Raw genomic sequence first — 14,876 nt, 5'->3', positions numbered from 1 at the left:
TGTTTCGAGGTCAGGATTCCAGGTCAGTCGCTTTATAAATGGACGGCGTACCTGCGTCGAAGACATCTGCACTGCCCATCTGTGTCACATTCGTCATATCTAACCTAGTGTTTATTGTTTCTATAGTCCTGCAGTCCCAACTGCTGTTACCGTTTCGCTTATGTCAAATGACTGTATTTCCTCGTTCTGCCAGTATCTCGGGGCATGTATTCATTCATTGCCGTCGTTAAACACCATTAAGGTGAAATACTCAAAGCTTCAAACGCCTTTAGTACGGTCACCCCGTTCGTTGTGAGGATACTACCTGTCCTACTAACCGAAAAAAATTACTTAAATACCTGTTTCAACTCCTTTATGCTTGTATAGTTCTAGATTACATCTCTTTTTATCTTCACACTTCTTGGCTTCTACTCATAAATATCACTAAATATGTTTCGTTCAGATTCGTCTGCATTTTGAGGCATTTGGTTGTTTTATCATTATTCGGATTGATATTCATTCCTGATATGTTTCTTGCGGTTACTTCAAAGCATAGCAGTTCTGTAAAAACATTTTCTATTAACGTGGGGATTTCAGGTAGCTGAAAGATACGATGAAATTTAACGATCGAATAATATGTTGCTGTGATGTTCAGTCCGAAGACTGGTTTGCTGCAGCTGTACGAGCTTTCGTTTTTGCGTAACTGCTGCAACTTACACCGATTTCACCCGGCTTATTGTAGTCAAGCCTTAGTCTCCACTCACGCTTTTTATCCCCATTCCCATACACACACAATCCACTCCATCTGCAAATGACGATTACTTTATGCCTCAGGACCTATACTAAACAAATGATCCTTTCTTTTACTCAAAACGCACCATAAATTTCTTCTCCACTCCCCCGCCCCCCCCCCCCCTCCCAGTTCGATTCAGTACCTCTTTGTTTGTTATCTGATCTACCCATTTAACCTTCAGCATTCTAGAGTAGCACCAGATTTCAAAAGTTCCTATTCTGTTCTTATCTGAACAGTATATCGTCCACGCTTCACATTCCAACAACGCTACACTACAGAGAAATATCTTCACAATATACCTCCTAGCACTTATATTTATATTCGGTGCTCACAATTTTCTCTTTTCCAGAAACACTTTTATTATTATTGTCAATCTTCATTTTATAACCTCTCTATTTCGGACAGCTTCAGTTATTATCCTACCCAAATAGCAAAGATCATCTGTCCCGTTTCGTAATCCAATTCCCTCAGCAGTACGAGGTTTAATTCAACTATATTCCCTTATATGTGTTTTGCTTTTGTTTGTATTCCTCTTATAATATCGTTTCAAGGCCTATCCATTTGCTTCAGCCGCTCCTCCAAGTCCCCTCTGACAGAAGTACCGAGTGGGGTAGCGCGCTGGACTGGGCTCGCATTCGGGAAGATGACGGTTCAAATCCCCGCCCGGCCATCTGCATTTAGGTTTTCCGTGATTTCCGTAAATCGCTCTAGGCAAATGTCGGAATGGTTACCTCGAAAAGGGCATGACCGATTTCCTTTCCCTCCTTTCGTAATCCGAGCTTGTGCTCCATCAATAATGACCACTTGTTGACGAGACTTTAATGTTCCTTCCTTCTCAACTATCGCTTCCCTTCCCTCTATTATTCTGCAATCAGGTTTCTGTACAAATTGTAAATCTTTCGCTCCTTGTATTTTATCCATGGTACCTTCAAACTTTTAGAGTGCCTTAGGAAGACAAAATTTGAAACGAGTTAGAATGGTCTAAAATGACACTGGAGAATGAGAAGAGTGTCGTGAAACCAGTAACAGATATATCGATGATGCTATTAAAACATGCTCGCAAGTGAGAGTATGAGTAGAAAGTGATAGGCGGACAGAGGTATGTGTGAGGGAACACCCACCTGCACAGGAGTGGGCGGGGCAGCTGCCCTCTTCTTGCGGTACTGCGCAACAGCCAGTGGGCGAGAGAAGTCTGCCAGCCGGTTCGTCTGCATCTGAAACACAAGCACACACAAGGGCTCAGACGTTATCACCTCTACACCAACGATCGTTCGAGGAGAGCCACAAACCCCGTTCCACAAGAACGGGGAAGGAATTACGTCGTATATGTTCCAATCCCTGGCACTCACACGAAGTGATTTAGAGGAACCATGGAAAACCTAATGAGTGCGACTGGAATTGGATTAGAACCCAGCTCCTTTCGACTATAAGTCCGATAGTCACCCTGTTGGGTATGGCGGGTAATCTTTGCTAGAGCGGAGGCATGGGTTAGCCTCGTTCCATTTCATCTATTGGAAGAATTAGATACAGCAACACAAATGTATTCTGTTCCAAACACACACACACACACACACACACACACACACATATATATATATATATATATATATATATATAAAACATTGCAAAGCATAAATTACGATTGAAGTTTGATCGACATTATTCGAATGCTCTGACCCACGGTAGTTTCAGATGTGCAACACAAATCTGGTCCCATGCAGGTGTATTAAATCGAGGAAAGGCTCTCTTATCTAATATACTTCACACAGAGAAAGAATAAACCTGGCAGCTAGCAGTGCTGTTACCAGCTTTCAACTGCGAAACACAAAAGGCTGTTGGTGGTACCGAAGCTAGCTAAAACAGCAGTCATCTATAGGGTTTCCCAAACTGTGTTCCAACGAATGCTGGTGTTCTGATGGGAGCGAATAACTGCTCCGCGAAAAACTATCAATAGCATTCCGTTTTATGTCGGCTTTTTGATGATGCTAATTACTTCTTTAAAACTTTATTATTATTTCTGTGTCATTAGTTTTGACTTAAAATTGAAGTGTTTTACACGTTTTTCTCGTGTTTTTAGAAGTTTTATTAACTTTCGACGTACACAAGGAGTTCCATTCAAGTACCAAGGTTCTCAAAGTGTTCCGTTAGAGAAAAAGTCTGGGAACCCTGATCTCTGCGGCAACACTGAAGCGATGTGAGAGAGACGTATACAGAATCGCGTAATGTGATTCGCTGTGGCGGAAGCGCGAAGCAGCCACGCCAACCCAAGGCAGGTGGTGTCAACACATTGAGCAGTTTGAACTGTTGTTTCGCAGTAAGGACTGTGTTACACGTTCATTGCATTTATGGAGTTTATGGAAGATGTGGAATGGGACCAAATGCAGAAAATTTGACTAATTTGTCGTTTATCTTTGACACTTGACTGTCTTGGCTAAAGGTCTTAGAGAAATCACCAAGTAGTAAGAAGTGAGGGCGATTATTCAGTTTAACCCCTGGAGTGTAAAATATTCAAAGTGTTGTCGGATGAGTGACCGGGATGTTGAAGGCAGAGGTGCGCAGTATTTTGGCAGCAGACTAGAGTTGTTATCTTCAGTCGAAACTCGCTTGTCGAAATATTGTGCATTGTACCTCTCTGTTCAGATACGATTTAAATTAACATAGGCACAATATTTAAAAAAAGGAAAGGAAGTTTCAATTTCACATAAAGGATATTCTGTTGTCTTAGATACTTGTTGAAAAGAATGGTCGTGAGTGAACGTGTGAGATGTCAAGGGAATTCACCACAAGCTACATTACTGATGTGTTCATTTCTTTCTGTTGTTTATAGGCGTTCTACAGTACCAGCTCTTCTTTCTGAAGGTACATTTACGTCGGAGCTTTGATAAACGATGAGAGAGGTAAAGAGAACAAAGACTGACGCGAAGTTTGATTCTTAACTTTTGTGATGGAGCGTTGATAACATCGTGGAGATGAGTGCTGAGCGCTATGTTTGTTTTGGCGTTGGAATAGAAAACAAGATAGCCCTAAATTTATAACGTAACTTTGTTCATCTGTTTCGTACTGGAGATGCTGAAAAACAATACTGTGTGCGATTAACAATATGTTACTCTTGAAAATCACATTGCATGACTATGAATGCATGAGAAATTGAGAAAAATACACGTGCTTTGCCGAATCGCAATTTCTTCAGGCGTCTGTCTACAGGTCAGTCACTAATTTTGCAGTCCAACGTTTGCTTCTCGCGTTGGAGATGCAGGTAATGCGAGAATCATGAGAGGTAACGAAAGTTACGGGTAAGATTATGGAATTGTTAAAAATGAAAAGTGTAGATATCGATGATTTCAGACAAGTGGGTGTAGACGAAAACTCATTCTAATTATTTGTGCTGTTTTTTTAAGTTGAAAACATGTTCTTTTCTGTTAGGACTTGTTGGTATTGAACATTATTTCACAGGGAAAACACCTACAGAAGCAATAAATGCTAGGAACTGCAATTATTACTGCGACAAACATTTTAATCTGTCTGCTGGTTTCACTTTAGCTGTCTCGTTCCAATGTACATTGTCCTAAAAGGGAATAACTCGAGCAGTTTATTTCATAAGAGTATTTTACTGAGAGACCGATAAATTTCCGATTTAGTCTCGTCAGTGTAAGTGAGTTTTGGAAGTTCCCAGAATCTAAATCTGCCGAGATGTCGACGCATTTTGATCTCCTCTCGTATATGAAGGGCTTTTTCGGAGAAATAGTAAATATTTTCCGAGTTAGTAGCGAAGACTAATTCGGAGAAGACACTCTATACAACATGCGCCCATTTTTTTCGATTAGAGAGACACAGCTGGCGAGGGACATAAGTTTTTATTTCTCATGTTTGTACTCCAGTTGCTGTACGTTTATTTATCGACTGAAATTTTTGTTTTGGATTTGTGCTTAAGTTTACATAGATGAATTTTTCAACTGTGATTGTGATGGTGATTAACTGGCCAGTTGTACTGTATCGTTTGCGCATACCTCATGTATTTAGAAATTCTGCGTATGTCAACATGGTATCTACGAAGGAGTTGTCTAAAGAAAACGCTCGTGCTGCTGCTTGTAGAGAATACGGCAAATTGTTTCCTTATTTCAGAGTATCAGATCAGAGTACTCATTCACATTTTCACAGAACTGCGTGAGGATGGTGCCTGCAGTTACATTACACGTAGACAGTCTGTCCTTATCAGTAACAACGGATTCAACAACTCTGAGAAGGTGTTGAAGGTGAACGATTGGAATTTTGTTGTTGGCGAAATGCAAATCACCGACTAATCTCATTAATCGAGTGTGCTGACGAATCTACTTTCACTCGCGACGGTGTCAGCAACCTTCGTATCTCGCATAAGTAGTCCGATGAAAACCCACATACCTTTGTGAAGACTCTTTTTCATCCTTCTCTGCAAATGTGTGCTATTGTATGATAGACTATCAGTCGATTGGACCCGTTCTGCTATCACATCGTGTTACAGGGCCTCGTTATCTAGCCTTTCTTAAAAACTAGCTTTATCGTTATTGGAAGGATACACGGATGGGCACATGGCTCCAACACGACGGGGCCCCTGCAAATTCCAGTTGTCTGGTGTCACACCATCTGAACCTAACATCCCTCACTAGCAGGATCAGCAGACGCGATCGCGTTTCTTGCCCATCTGGGTAACGCGGACAGTTGTTGTTGTTGTGTTCTTCAGTCCTGAGACTGGTTTCATGCAGCTCTCCATGCTAATCTATCCTGTGCAAGCTCCTTCATTTCCCAGTACCTACTGCAACCTACATCCTTCTGAATCTGCTTAGTGTATTCATCTCTTTGTCTCCCTCTACCATTTTTACCCTCCTCGCTGCCCTCCAATACTAAATTGGTGATCCTTTGATGCCTCAGGACATGTCCTACCAAACGATCCCTTCTTCTAGTCACGTTGTGCCACAAACTTCTCTTCTCCACAATCCTATTCAATACCTCCTCATTAGTTACGTGATCTACCCACCTAATCTTCAACATTCTTCTACGCGGACAGTGCACCTTCAAATTTTTGTGCTTGGGGATGGTTGAAAGGCAAAACCTAAAAAGAAAAGGTAAACACAGCAAACAAATTGATCGTTCGAATTATGAACAGTGATGCCTTCATGAAAGAACGCTGAGACGATCTCGGAGGAACTAGACGTGGTGTTGTCAAGAGAATTTGAAAGTGCATTGAAATAGGCGGTAGAATTTAAAAAAATCAACTTTTAACTTAAATATTTGCCATTTCTTAACACCTTCTATGAGTATTTGTTTGGATTACTTTCTAATAGCTGTGTGTCTGTAATCAATAAAAACTGGACGCATGTTTTATGGAATTTTGTATTGGACTTAATCTATACTACCACTACATTACTTCCACACTTTATAGACTTCGAACGGCCCAAGATGCAAGTACTGTTAAAGTAGGCGGCTTGATATACAAGAAAGGTGTCAAGATCAACATTTAACGACTGGCTGTGTATAGTCATACATCCGGCTTTCTATTACCAGCAGTCTGTCGTCTTAGGGTTCTTTTCGCACACTTCACATGAACCTGTGAATGATTACTCGGACATGTCCTAATCCGACCTTCTCGGCATTATTTTGTAAATTTATTACCTGTCTAGCTGTGGAAAACTCTTTGACCCTATAGGACAAGAAAGGGGGTTTTGTGTGTAGCTCTGTGTCAGAGCACGTGCCCCACAGCGTTTACTGCTGCCTGCTGGTTGCTTTCTGGCGTCCGCCACAGCTTTGCGGAAGGAAATGTCAGCCAGTTTACGTTTACGCAACGCTCGTACCGTATATATGTCAGTTAAACCCTTGACGGCTGCGATTTATGGTCCGCTAGCGTCGATTGCTTTACGGCTGCACAAACGCTTCGCACGGGATGCGAGCTTTCTGAATGTATGCGTTCAGAATTGTCTCGGTCTCATAGCATAAATCACAATTCATTTGCGTGGGACGCAAATCGCTTGCCGGAATATCCAGCTGTCGCTGAGAGCTACTGCACGTGGGTAAAGCAGGCTCGTGATTTAACGTTCAGCTGGTCGTTTTTCTTCAGGGTTCCGACTTAATTAAATATCGCTGGTCGCGTATCACAGAGCGATGAATCGATTATGTGATCGTTCTTTTCGTGTCATGTGTTCAGAAGATGAAGGACACTCATTATGATTGAATCTGGTTATGCTATACACGAAACTGAAGACATTACGATCCGCATGGTAATTGTCTGATTACGCCGTTGACGATCAGTCAGTGGAAATTTTGGTAATGGTAAAAATCGACGAGTACGTACTTGGAGTGATTTAAGGTGGGATGAATACGTAAATCTAGTTGTAAGAGAGGCATATATCGCAATGGGATCAATTGGGAGAATTCTAAGCAAACGTTAATTATCTCCGTAGAGATAGATGATAAAATCCTCTTTGTACCTATTCTCAAATAATTTTCATCAGTTTGGATGCTTTATCCCGAGGAATACTGAGAAGACTGAAAGAATAGTATCGTGAGCCACCGAAAAAGCGTCGCGGACGTCTCTATCAGAGAGACGACGTGCGTCAGAGAGAGACTTATTCTTAACATTCTGAGAACGGGTATAACCCAGAAGAGACAAGCTACATCTTATTTCCTCCAACGTGTATTTCACCAAATGAACGTAGTGGGTTGTACACAGACTATACAGCAAGAAAGGGATATATGATCAATATAAATACAGAAAACTGCAACTAGTCACTTTTTAGAAATAGTTGGCCGGCCGCTGTGGGCGAGCGGTTCTAGGCGCTTCAGTCCGGAATCGCGCTGCTGCTACGGTCGCAGGTTCGAATCCTGCCTCGGGCATGGATGTGTGTGATGCCCTTAGTTTAGTTACGTTTAAGTAGTTCGAAGTCTAAGGGACTGATGACCTCATATGTTAAGTCCCATAGTGCTTAGAGCCATTTGAACGATTTGAAGAAATAGTTGTTTATTCCATGAATCGATTTTGGAACCTTTCCAGGTCCGATTACATAGCTATTGCAAAGCGTAATGCTGGGTGCTGGCTTGCGACAGTACGGGGAGATTTGTTGTTAGTAACCATCTATCTGCTTCCATTGTGATGAACGGATGGTAACATATTACTCACTTTAATAGAATATACATGTATATATACCGTAGTAACAAGCAATAGCTGCACAGCGCATGCTGTATGCTGCAAAGTTTCGTTACTACTGTATATAATACATTCATATTCTATAAAAGTGAGTTACGTGTTACAAACTATTACTTGTAACATCCAACAGTTGTATAGCACATTCTGAATGCTGCAATGTTCGTTTACTGTATTTATGTTGAATAAACAGTGTTTCAGGACGTAGCTTTCACCACAAACCGTAAGGTGGCTGGCAGATTGAGGATGTAGACATAAATAAAAAGTGAACAGATTGATATTTTGTTGCACGCACTTTTCACTGCAAATTTTGGCAATGTGATATGAGCGTTGAATTTTTTCTGATTTCCCCGATCTAGGCGTCAAAGAATGAAAGTGATATTGCTGGAATCAGTGACTCGTCAGAGTTATAATACATGTTTGGGACCGCAGACAGTTTACCAGGAAACCTACAGAAATACTTCGCCTTTGTTATTTCCTGTATCTTCTTGTTCTCTTCACGGAATATGTCTAGCGACTCTTTAGTTTAATGTAAAACCTTCGAATTTAATAAAATGTGACTGATTTTTTCTTTTTTTCTTCGGTGTAATTATTTCCTGAGTGACTAGATTAGTTGATAAATATCAGTTTCATTAAACCTAACCTTTGGTATGAATTTGTTGGATGCGTTCTTACTACTACTGCGGATTCCCGGAAAAGATTTCAAGATTTCACAGTAATGTATCGTGAGAATATTTGGTTAAAAGAGGAGCTGCATCGTCTCATTAACGTTTCGGCAAGGTAGAGGTAACCTCCAACGCTAAACGCTGCACAGTGTCTATAAATAGTAGTGGGTATTCTGAGCACTTGCATTTTGGTGGTGTAACTTCACCATTCAGAAGAATGGAAGGAAAACACGTGTAGATGGCAGTTAAGGGAATGTTTTTAGCTTTTTCGCAGTATTAACGACTCGTTACAAAAGTTCACGTTGCAAGAAACGTTAAAAATACAAGATATCGTGTGGAAATATTGAACCGTCTTTGAGTGGAACAAAGAGGACACTGTATTCTTTGACTCCACCTTGAATTAATTCTTCCGAATATGTGTGAGACAGCATTTATGAGGACCAGCCCATCGGCTTGAAACTAAGCTGCAGGACGTATAAATAAAAAAGATTGATCTGGAAATTCCGTACCTAACACCAGTCGTATTTTTATGCAACGGCTACTCTACGTACTGTTGAAGACTCTGATGAGTACGTCACAGCCCGCGATCTAAGAAGTCATCGAGCTCTCTGAAGAAATCAAAATCAGAGGATCCAAACATTCCGTTAACTTATAATTCAGAAATGACCAGCAGAGATGAACACGCACGTTTTAGTTTGGAGGCAACAGAAAAATGGTACGGCTAACATACCGCTTCTTTTTGACAATGTTCTGGTACCTGCCGGGTGTTGCTATTTCATCGGGTCTTTCTGGGGTCTGTCTCTCTCTCAGGCTATATTTCCAGCTGATCGAACTCCTTTCGGATAATTTCCTTATGATATCTTTGCTGCCTCGGCTACGTTGAGCCGAACCGCGGAAAACAATTTTCGGTCCAATTTTAGTTTTTTGCCAACTGTCTTTACAAAAATCGAGCTACACTCCCTCCTCTCCAGTTCGCATGAAAAATCTGCATGACACTAGCACAACATTACTTCGCATAAGCACTCATCAGAATTATTTCTGCGATAAAGATTCTGGATGTGTGCGATGTCGCATTGTCCTTCTAGAATTGCCCACTTCCGTCGGAATGGGCAATGGACATGCATGGATGCAGGTGATGAGACAGGATGCTTACGTACGTATCACCTGTCAGAGTCGTATCTAGACCCATCAGGGGTCCCATATCACTCCAACTGCGCATGCCCCACACCATCACAGAGCCTCCACCAGCTTGAATAGTACCTTGCTGACATGCAGGGTCCATGGAGTCTCGAGTTTATCTCCATAACCGTACACGTCCGTCCGCTCGATACAATCTGAAACGAGACTCGGCCGACCAAGCAACATGTATCCAATCACCAACAGTCCAACTTCGGTGGTGACGGACCCAGGCGAGGCGTAAAGCTTTGAGTCGAGCAGTCATCAAGGGTACACGAGTGGACCTTCGGCTCCAAAGGCCCGTATCGATGATGTTTCGTTGAATGGTTCGCACGCTGACACTTATTGATGGCCCAGCATTGAAATCTGCAGCAGTTTGCGGAAGGTTTGAACTTCTGTCACGTTGAATGATTCTCTTCAGTCGTCGTTAGTCCCGTTCTTGCAGGATCTTTTTCCGGCCGCAGCGATGTCGGAGATTTAATGTTTCACCGGATTCCTGATATTTACGGTACACTCGTGAAATGGTCGTATGGGAAAATCCCCACTTCCTCGCTAACTGGGAAAAACTGTGTCCTATCGCTCGTGAGCCGACTTAGCACCACCTTCAAATTCACTTAAATCTTGAGAACCTGCCACTTTAGTGCAGTACCCGATCTAACTACTGCGCCAGACACTTGTTGTTTTACACAGGCTTTACCTACCGCAGCGCCGTATTCTGTTTACATATCTCCGTATTTGAATACGCATGCCTATACCAGTTTTTCGGCGCTTCAGTCTAAATTAGTGCAGGTGGTACGCACCTCGTGCTGGCGGCGGCGGGCGAGCAGCTCTGCGCGCGCCTCCTGGATGGCCTCCCACAGCTTGGCCTCGGACAGGATCTGCCGGCTGAGGTCCGCCACGGCCGGCTCAGAGTTCATCTCCAGCAGCGTTCCCACGCTCTCGTCCGACCGCTTCTTGCCGCACCCTGCAACACCGAAAACACTGCCATCAGCCGACACTTCCTCACCACACGCAGAAGACGCGGGAGTGCGTGTTGAAGAGCAAGTTCATCGGACAGAATACTAGTCTTCCCCTTAAAAGAACACGGGGGTAAGCCGGTTCGAATTCTGGTGGTAGAAAAGATTTTCTCTGCCAGTATTTGGCCAGCGAGAGGAGGAGATTTGGTGGCGTAAACTTCTTGATCTCCAGACTTTGCGAAAACGTCCCGGTTTAAATACCAAACCTCTCCGCATTGTCTGATGAAATGAGGGCATGCGATACTGCTGATGGTGGTCCGTCCGTCGAATGTGGACTTCAAGCTTGGCGATCCCTTGGTGTTATTCGCGTAGAACAGGCTATGTGACGGCAGTGTTCGATCTAGTAAATTCATCCGTAGCAGCAAATATGACCAATTAAAAAAATGCAAACTGAGCTTGTTGGAGTGTCGGAGGAGCTTGAGAATTATCACATTAACTGCCCACGTAACTAACAAGGGAATCTCCCCACCGCACCCCCTGGATAGGCCTTGAAAAACTGAACACAGATCAATCGAGGAAACAGGAAGAAGTTGTGTGGAACTATGACAAAAATAAGCAAAATATACAAACTGAGTAGTCCATGCGCAAGGTAGGTAACATCAACGAGACTGTGAGCTCTGGAGCGCCGTGGTCCCGTGGCTAGCGTGAGCAGCTGCAGAACGAGAGGTCCTTGGTTCAAGTCTTCCCTGCAGCTGCAGAATGAGAGGTCCTTGGTTCAAGTATTCCCTCGAGTGAAAATTTTAATTTTTTATTTTCAGACAATTATCAAAGATCACGCACTAACACATAATCAACTTTGCTCTCCAAAATTCCAGGACATGTTCAGATTTGCTTGGACATATGCAGGATTTGACGGTCTACACACAGAAAAATTTGGAAACGTTAAAAACATATGTTTTGACAGAGCACAGGGAAAACTGTGCGACTGTGAAATTGTTGCATTCATTTGTTGCAGTTTATGTGACGAACTCTTATGTTTTCATCACTTTTTTGGAAGTAATTATCACATCCACAAGAAAACCTAAATCGGGCAAGGTAGAAGAATCTTTTAACCCATTTGCCAAGTGTACAAGTTAGGTGGGTCGGCAACAAATTCCTGTCATGTGACGCACATGCCGTCACCAGTGTCATATAGAATATATCAGACGTGTTTTCCTGTGGAGGAATCGGTTGACCTATGACCTTCCGATCAAATGTTTTCGGTTCCCATTGGAGAGGCACGTCCTTTCGTCTACTAATCGCACGGTTTTGCGGTGCGGTCGCAAAACACGGACACTAAACTTATTACAGTGAACAGAGACGTCAGTGAACGAACGGACAGATCATAACTTTGCGAAAATGAAGAAGGTAAACTTTTCGCTCGAGGGAAGACTTCAGCCAAGGACCTCTGGTTCCGCAGTTGCTCACGCTAACCACGGGACCACGGCGCTCCTGAGCTCATATGAGCCTTGATGTTGCCTATCTTGCGCATGGACTATTCAGCTTGTATATTTTGCTTATTTTGTTCATAGTTCCACACAACTTCTTCCTGTTTTCTCCATTGATCTGTGTTCAGTTTTTTAAGACCTATCTTCTATGCCAACTTATAACTAAATCTGAGGGGTGTGCGATGGGGAGGTTCCCTTGTAAGTAACGGATGTGTCAAAGTTTTTCGTTTGAGCTGTATTGCACTACATTCTAGTCGCAGGTAGTGAGATTGGCGACACGTAAATACGCGAGAAATGGCACAAACCTGCTCTTCACTTTGCTGTGCGCGTCAATACACTAATCATATTATGAAAAGTGAGCAAGATATAAACTACCAGAGGAACAAAATAACATTGTTTCTGCTTCATTGATTGAAGAAGTACTATGTTGGTTTTAGGGAGTTTTGTACTGACCAGTGAAGGCGTTGCAGAAGGGTCTCTTCATTTTTGCTTCAAACAGTCGATTGAGGAACGGCGAGTCCATATCCTGCAACGATAAAATGACGATGTTACTGTCACTGAAGAAATATCAGTTCTGTGGGCAAGTAATACAGGGTGAAAAATATTTAAATGTCCCCTCTCGACTTTTTTGTGTAGGAAGAGATGCGCAACCTTGTTTACGCAACTCCTGTTACATCAGAGGAGGATCTGGTTACCCGCATGGTAGCAGCAGCAGGAACAATTCAGGATACTCCGGGGGTTTTTGCCCGTGTCAGACAGAACATGATCCGACGGCGTAACCTTTGTTTACGTGTCAACGGAGGCATTTTTGAAAATCTACTGTAATTGATATTGGGTTGTGTTAATGTGTTGTCTCTTGGTCATAAAAATGGAAAAGTATTTGTTGGTTTAATTAATTTGCCGCCAGAGAAATCTTCCTCTACCGGTTTAAATACACCCCATAGGAAAAAATGACATTAGGGAAAAATATTTGTTTTGATGTCCCCTACAACCTCCCAGAGTTTGTCGGTTTAAATACTTTTCACCCTGTATAATCAATATGGATTTTATTCACAATTTCCCATTAAAAATTTACATGAAGGACCGTAGATTACAAGGAATATTTTCAAATTGCCTTGAAAGTAAGTAGACGTTTCCCAATTTCAGGATACTATCGGCGGAGGTGTACGCCCTCTTTGCCGAAATGAGAATGTGTAATTGGTAAGGGAGGCGGTGTGAGGTGTGTGGCAGTGGCTTTGTGCCCAGTGCGGTTGTGGCGGCCGCATGCAAACTGCGTTAGGCCTGCGCGGTGCCACGCTGCGGCCAGGGTGCGTGACGCAGCACCTGCTCACCCGCTCTCCCGCTCACCTGCTCGCCGCCGCACCGCCACCATTAAGGCTCGCTCTCCCGCTGTCTGACCGATGAGCAGCCACTCACCCGCTGACGCACCGTCCACCCCTGCTAGTGCCGTCATTTCCCTCTCTGCGTCACTCGCTGTCGTCGCAACGCCCCCATGAAGGCCCACGGGAAAGACAGGCCGTGGCGGGTACGTCACAGCACGTGACACTGCAGGTCTTACCAGTGCCAGCAGCCGTTTCCGGCGAGGAGCGAGTAACTGCTACCGACGAATTTAATAATTCTTGAATGCGTGTCTCAATGCATAGAAGCTCTTGTAACCTGGTAGCTTCAAAGACATTTGAATCAAAACATTTCGACATATTCGCGCTTTTCTACTTGCTAGGATCCATGAGACACACTATACTGCATGATGTCAAGTAAAATAATATGATACCTGATATCATGTAGCCGGCCGGTGTGGCCGTGCGGTTCTAAGCGCTACAGTTTGGAACCGCGTGACCGCTACGGTCGCAGGTTCGAATCCTGCCTCGGGCATGGAAGTGTGTGATGTCCTTAGGTTGATTAGGTTTAAGTAGTTCTAAGTTCTAGGGGACTGATGACCTCAGATGTTAAGTCCCATCGTGCTCGGAGCCATTTGATATCATGTCGTATAACACGACACCTGCCGTCATGTCATCCAACATGTCATTTGTCAGAACATGTCATTAAAGTTCAGGATGCATCCATCCCCACACTGCGATATTTCCTATTACAGGTGCACCCCCACTCTCGGGTACTTCCTGTTGTAGATGTATCCCAATCTCTAGAAACACAAATTTGTGTCTATTTCCTCTTACACCCTCAACCATATGTGTAACAGAGATGGGTTTAAGAGAGCTCACAGTGCTGAGGCAATAGGGTTAATTCGTGAAGAACCGTGAACATGTCAAGATGTTTTGATTTTAATGTCTTTGAAGTTGCCAGATAAATCGAAAAACTAGTTCCATTCTTTTACATCCCTAACTCTGCCCAGGACATATTCACTGTTTGTGCTACGGCAATAACACTTTTTATTCTGGCTCCCAACTTTTACTCTACCATAATTTTGACATTTGATCGCCACAGCTTGGTAACCTATGTAGAATTCTGTTGACTTGGGCGACGACTGGTCTGGAATAGGTATTTTTATTGTCTTTCGGAGCATGTTTGTGTCGTGGCAAAGGATAAATCTTTCACAATACAAGACGCCCATTCCTTACATGTATTTGCCTAACTTCTTATAAAATTTGATACGATTTGCAGAAGTTTGAAACATAGAAGTGACGCGCGTGA

At 43.0% G+C, this 14,876-nt stretch overlaps 1 protein-coding gene across 1 annotated transcript in view; it reads right to left on the bottom strand.

The window, feature by feature from the left end:
• Nucleotides 1–14,876, bottom strand: part of LOC124803033 (cardioactive peptide) — a 345,435-nt gene that overhangs the window by 3,784 nt on the left and 326,775 nt on the right. Inside the window, exons 3-5 of the mRNA XM_047264149.1 lie at nt 12,681–12,753; nt 10,585–10,748; nt 1,894–1,986 (exon numbers count right to left, since the gene is read on the bottom strand). Of these exons, the coding sequence (XP_047120105.1) occupies nt 1,894–1,986; nt 10,585–10,748; nt 12,681–12,753 (330 nt within the window). The remainder of the gene's footprint in view (nt 1–1,893; nt 1,987–10,584; nt 10,749–12,680; nt 12,754–14,876) is intronic.

Source organism: Schistocerca piceifrons, chromosome 1, assembly GCF_021461385.2.
Source record: "Schistocerca piceifrons isolate TAMUIC-IGC-003096 chromosome 1, iqSchPice1.1, whole genome shotgun sequence".
NCBI classification, from domain to species: domain Eukaryota; kingdom Metazoa; phylum Arthropoda; class Insecta; order Orthoptera; family Acrididae; genus Schistocerca; species Schistocerca piceifrons.
Note: the sequence above shows the minus strand (reverse complement) of the source record. Positions and strands in the feature narration are given on the sequence as shown.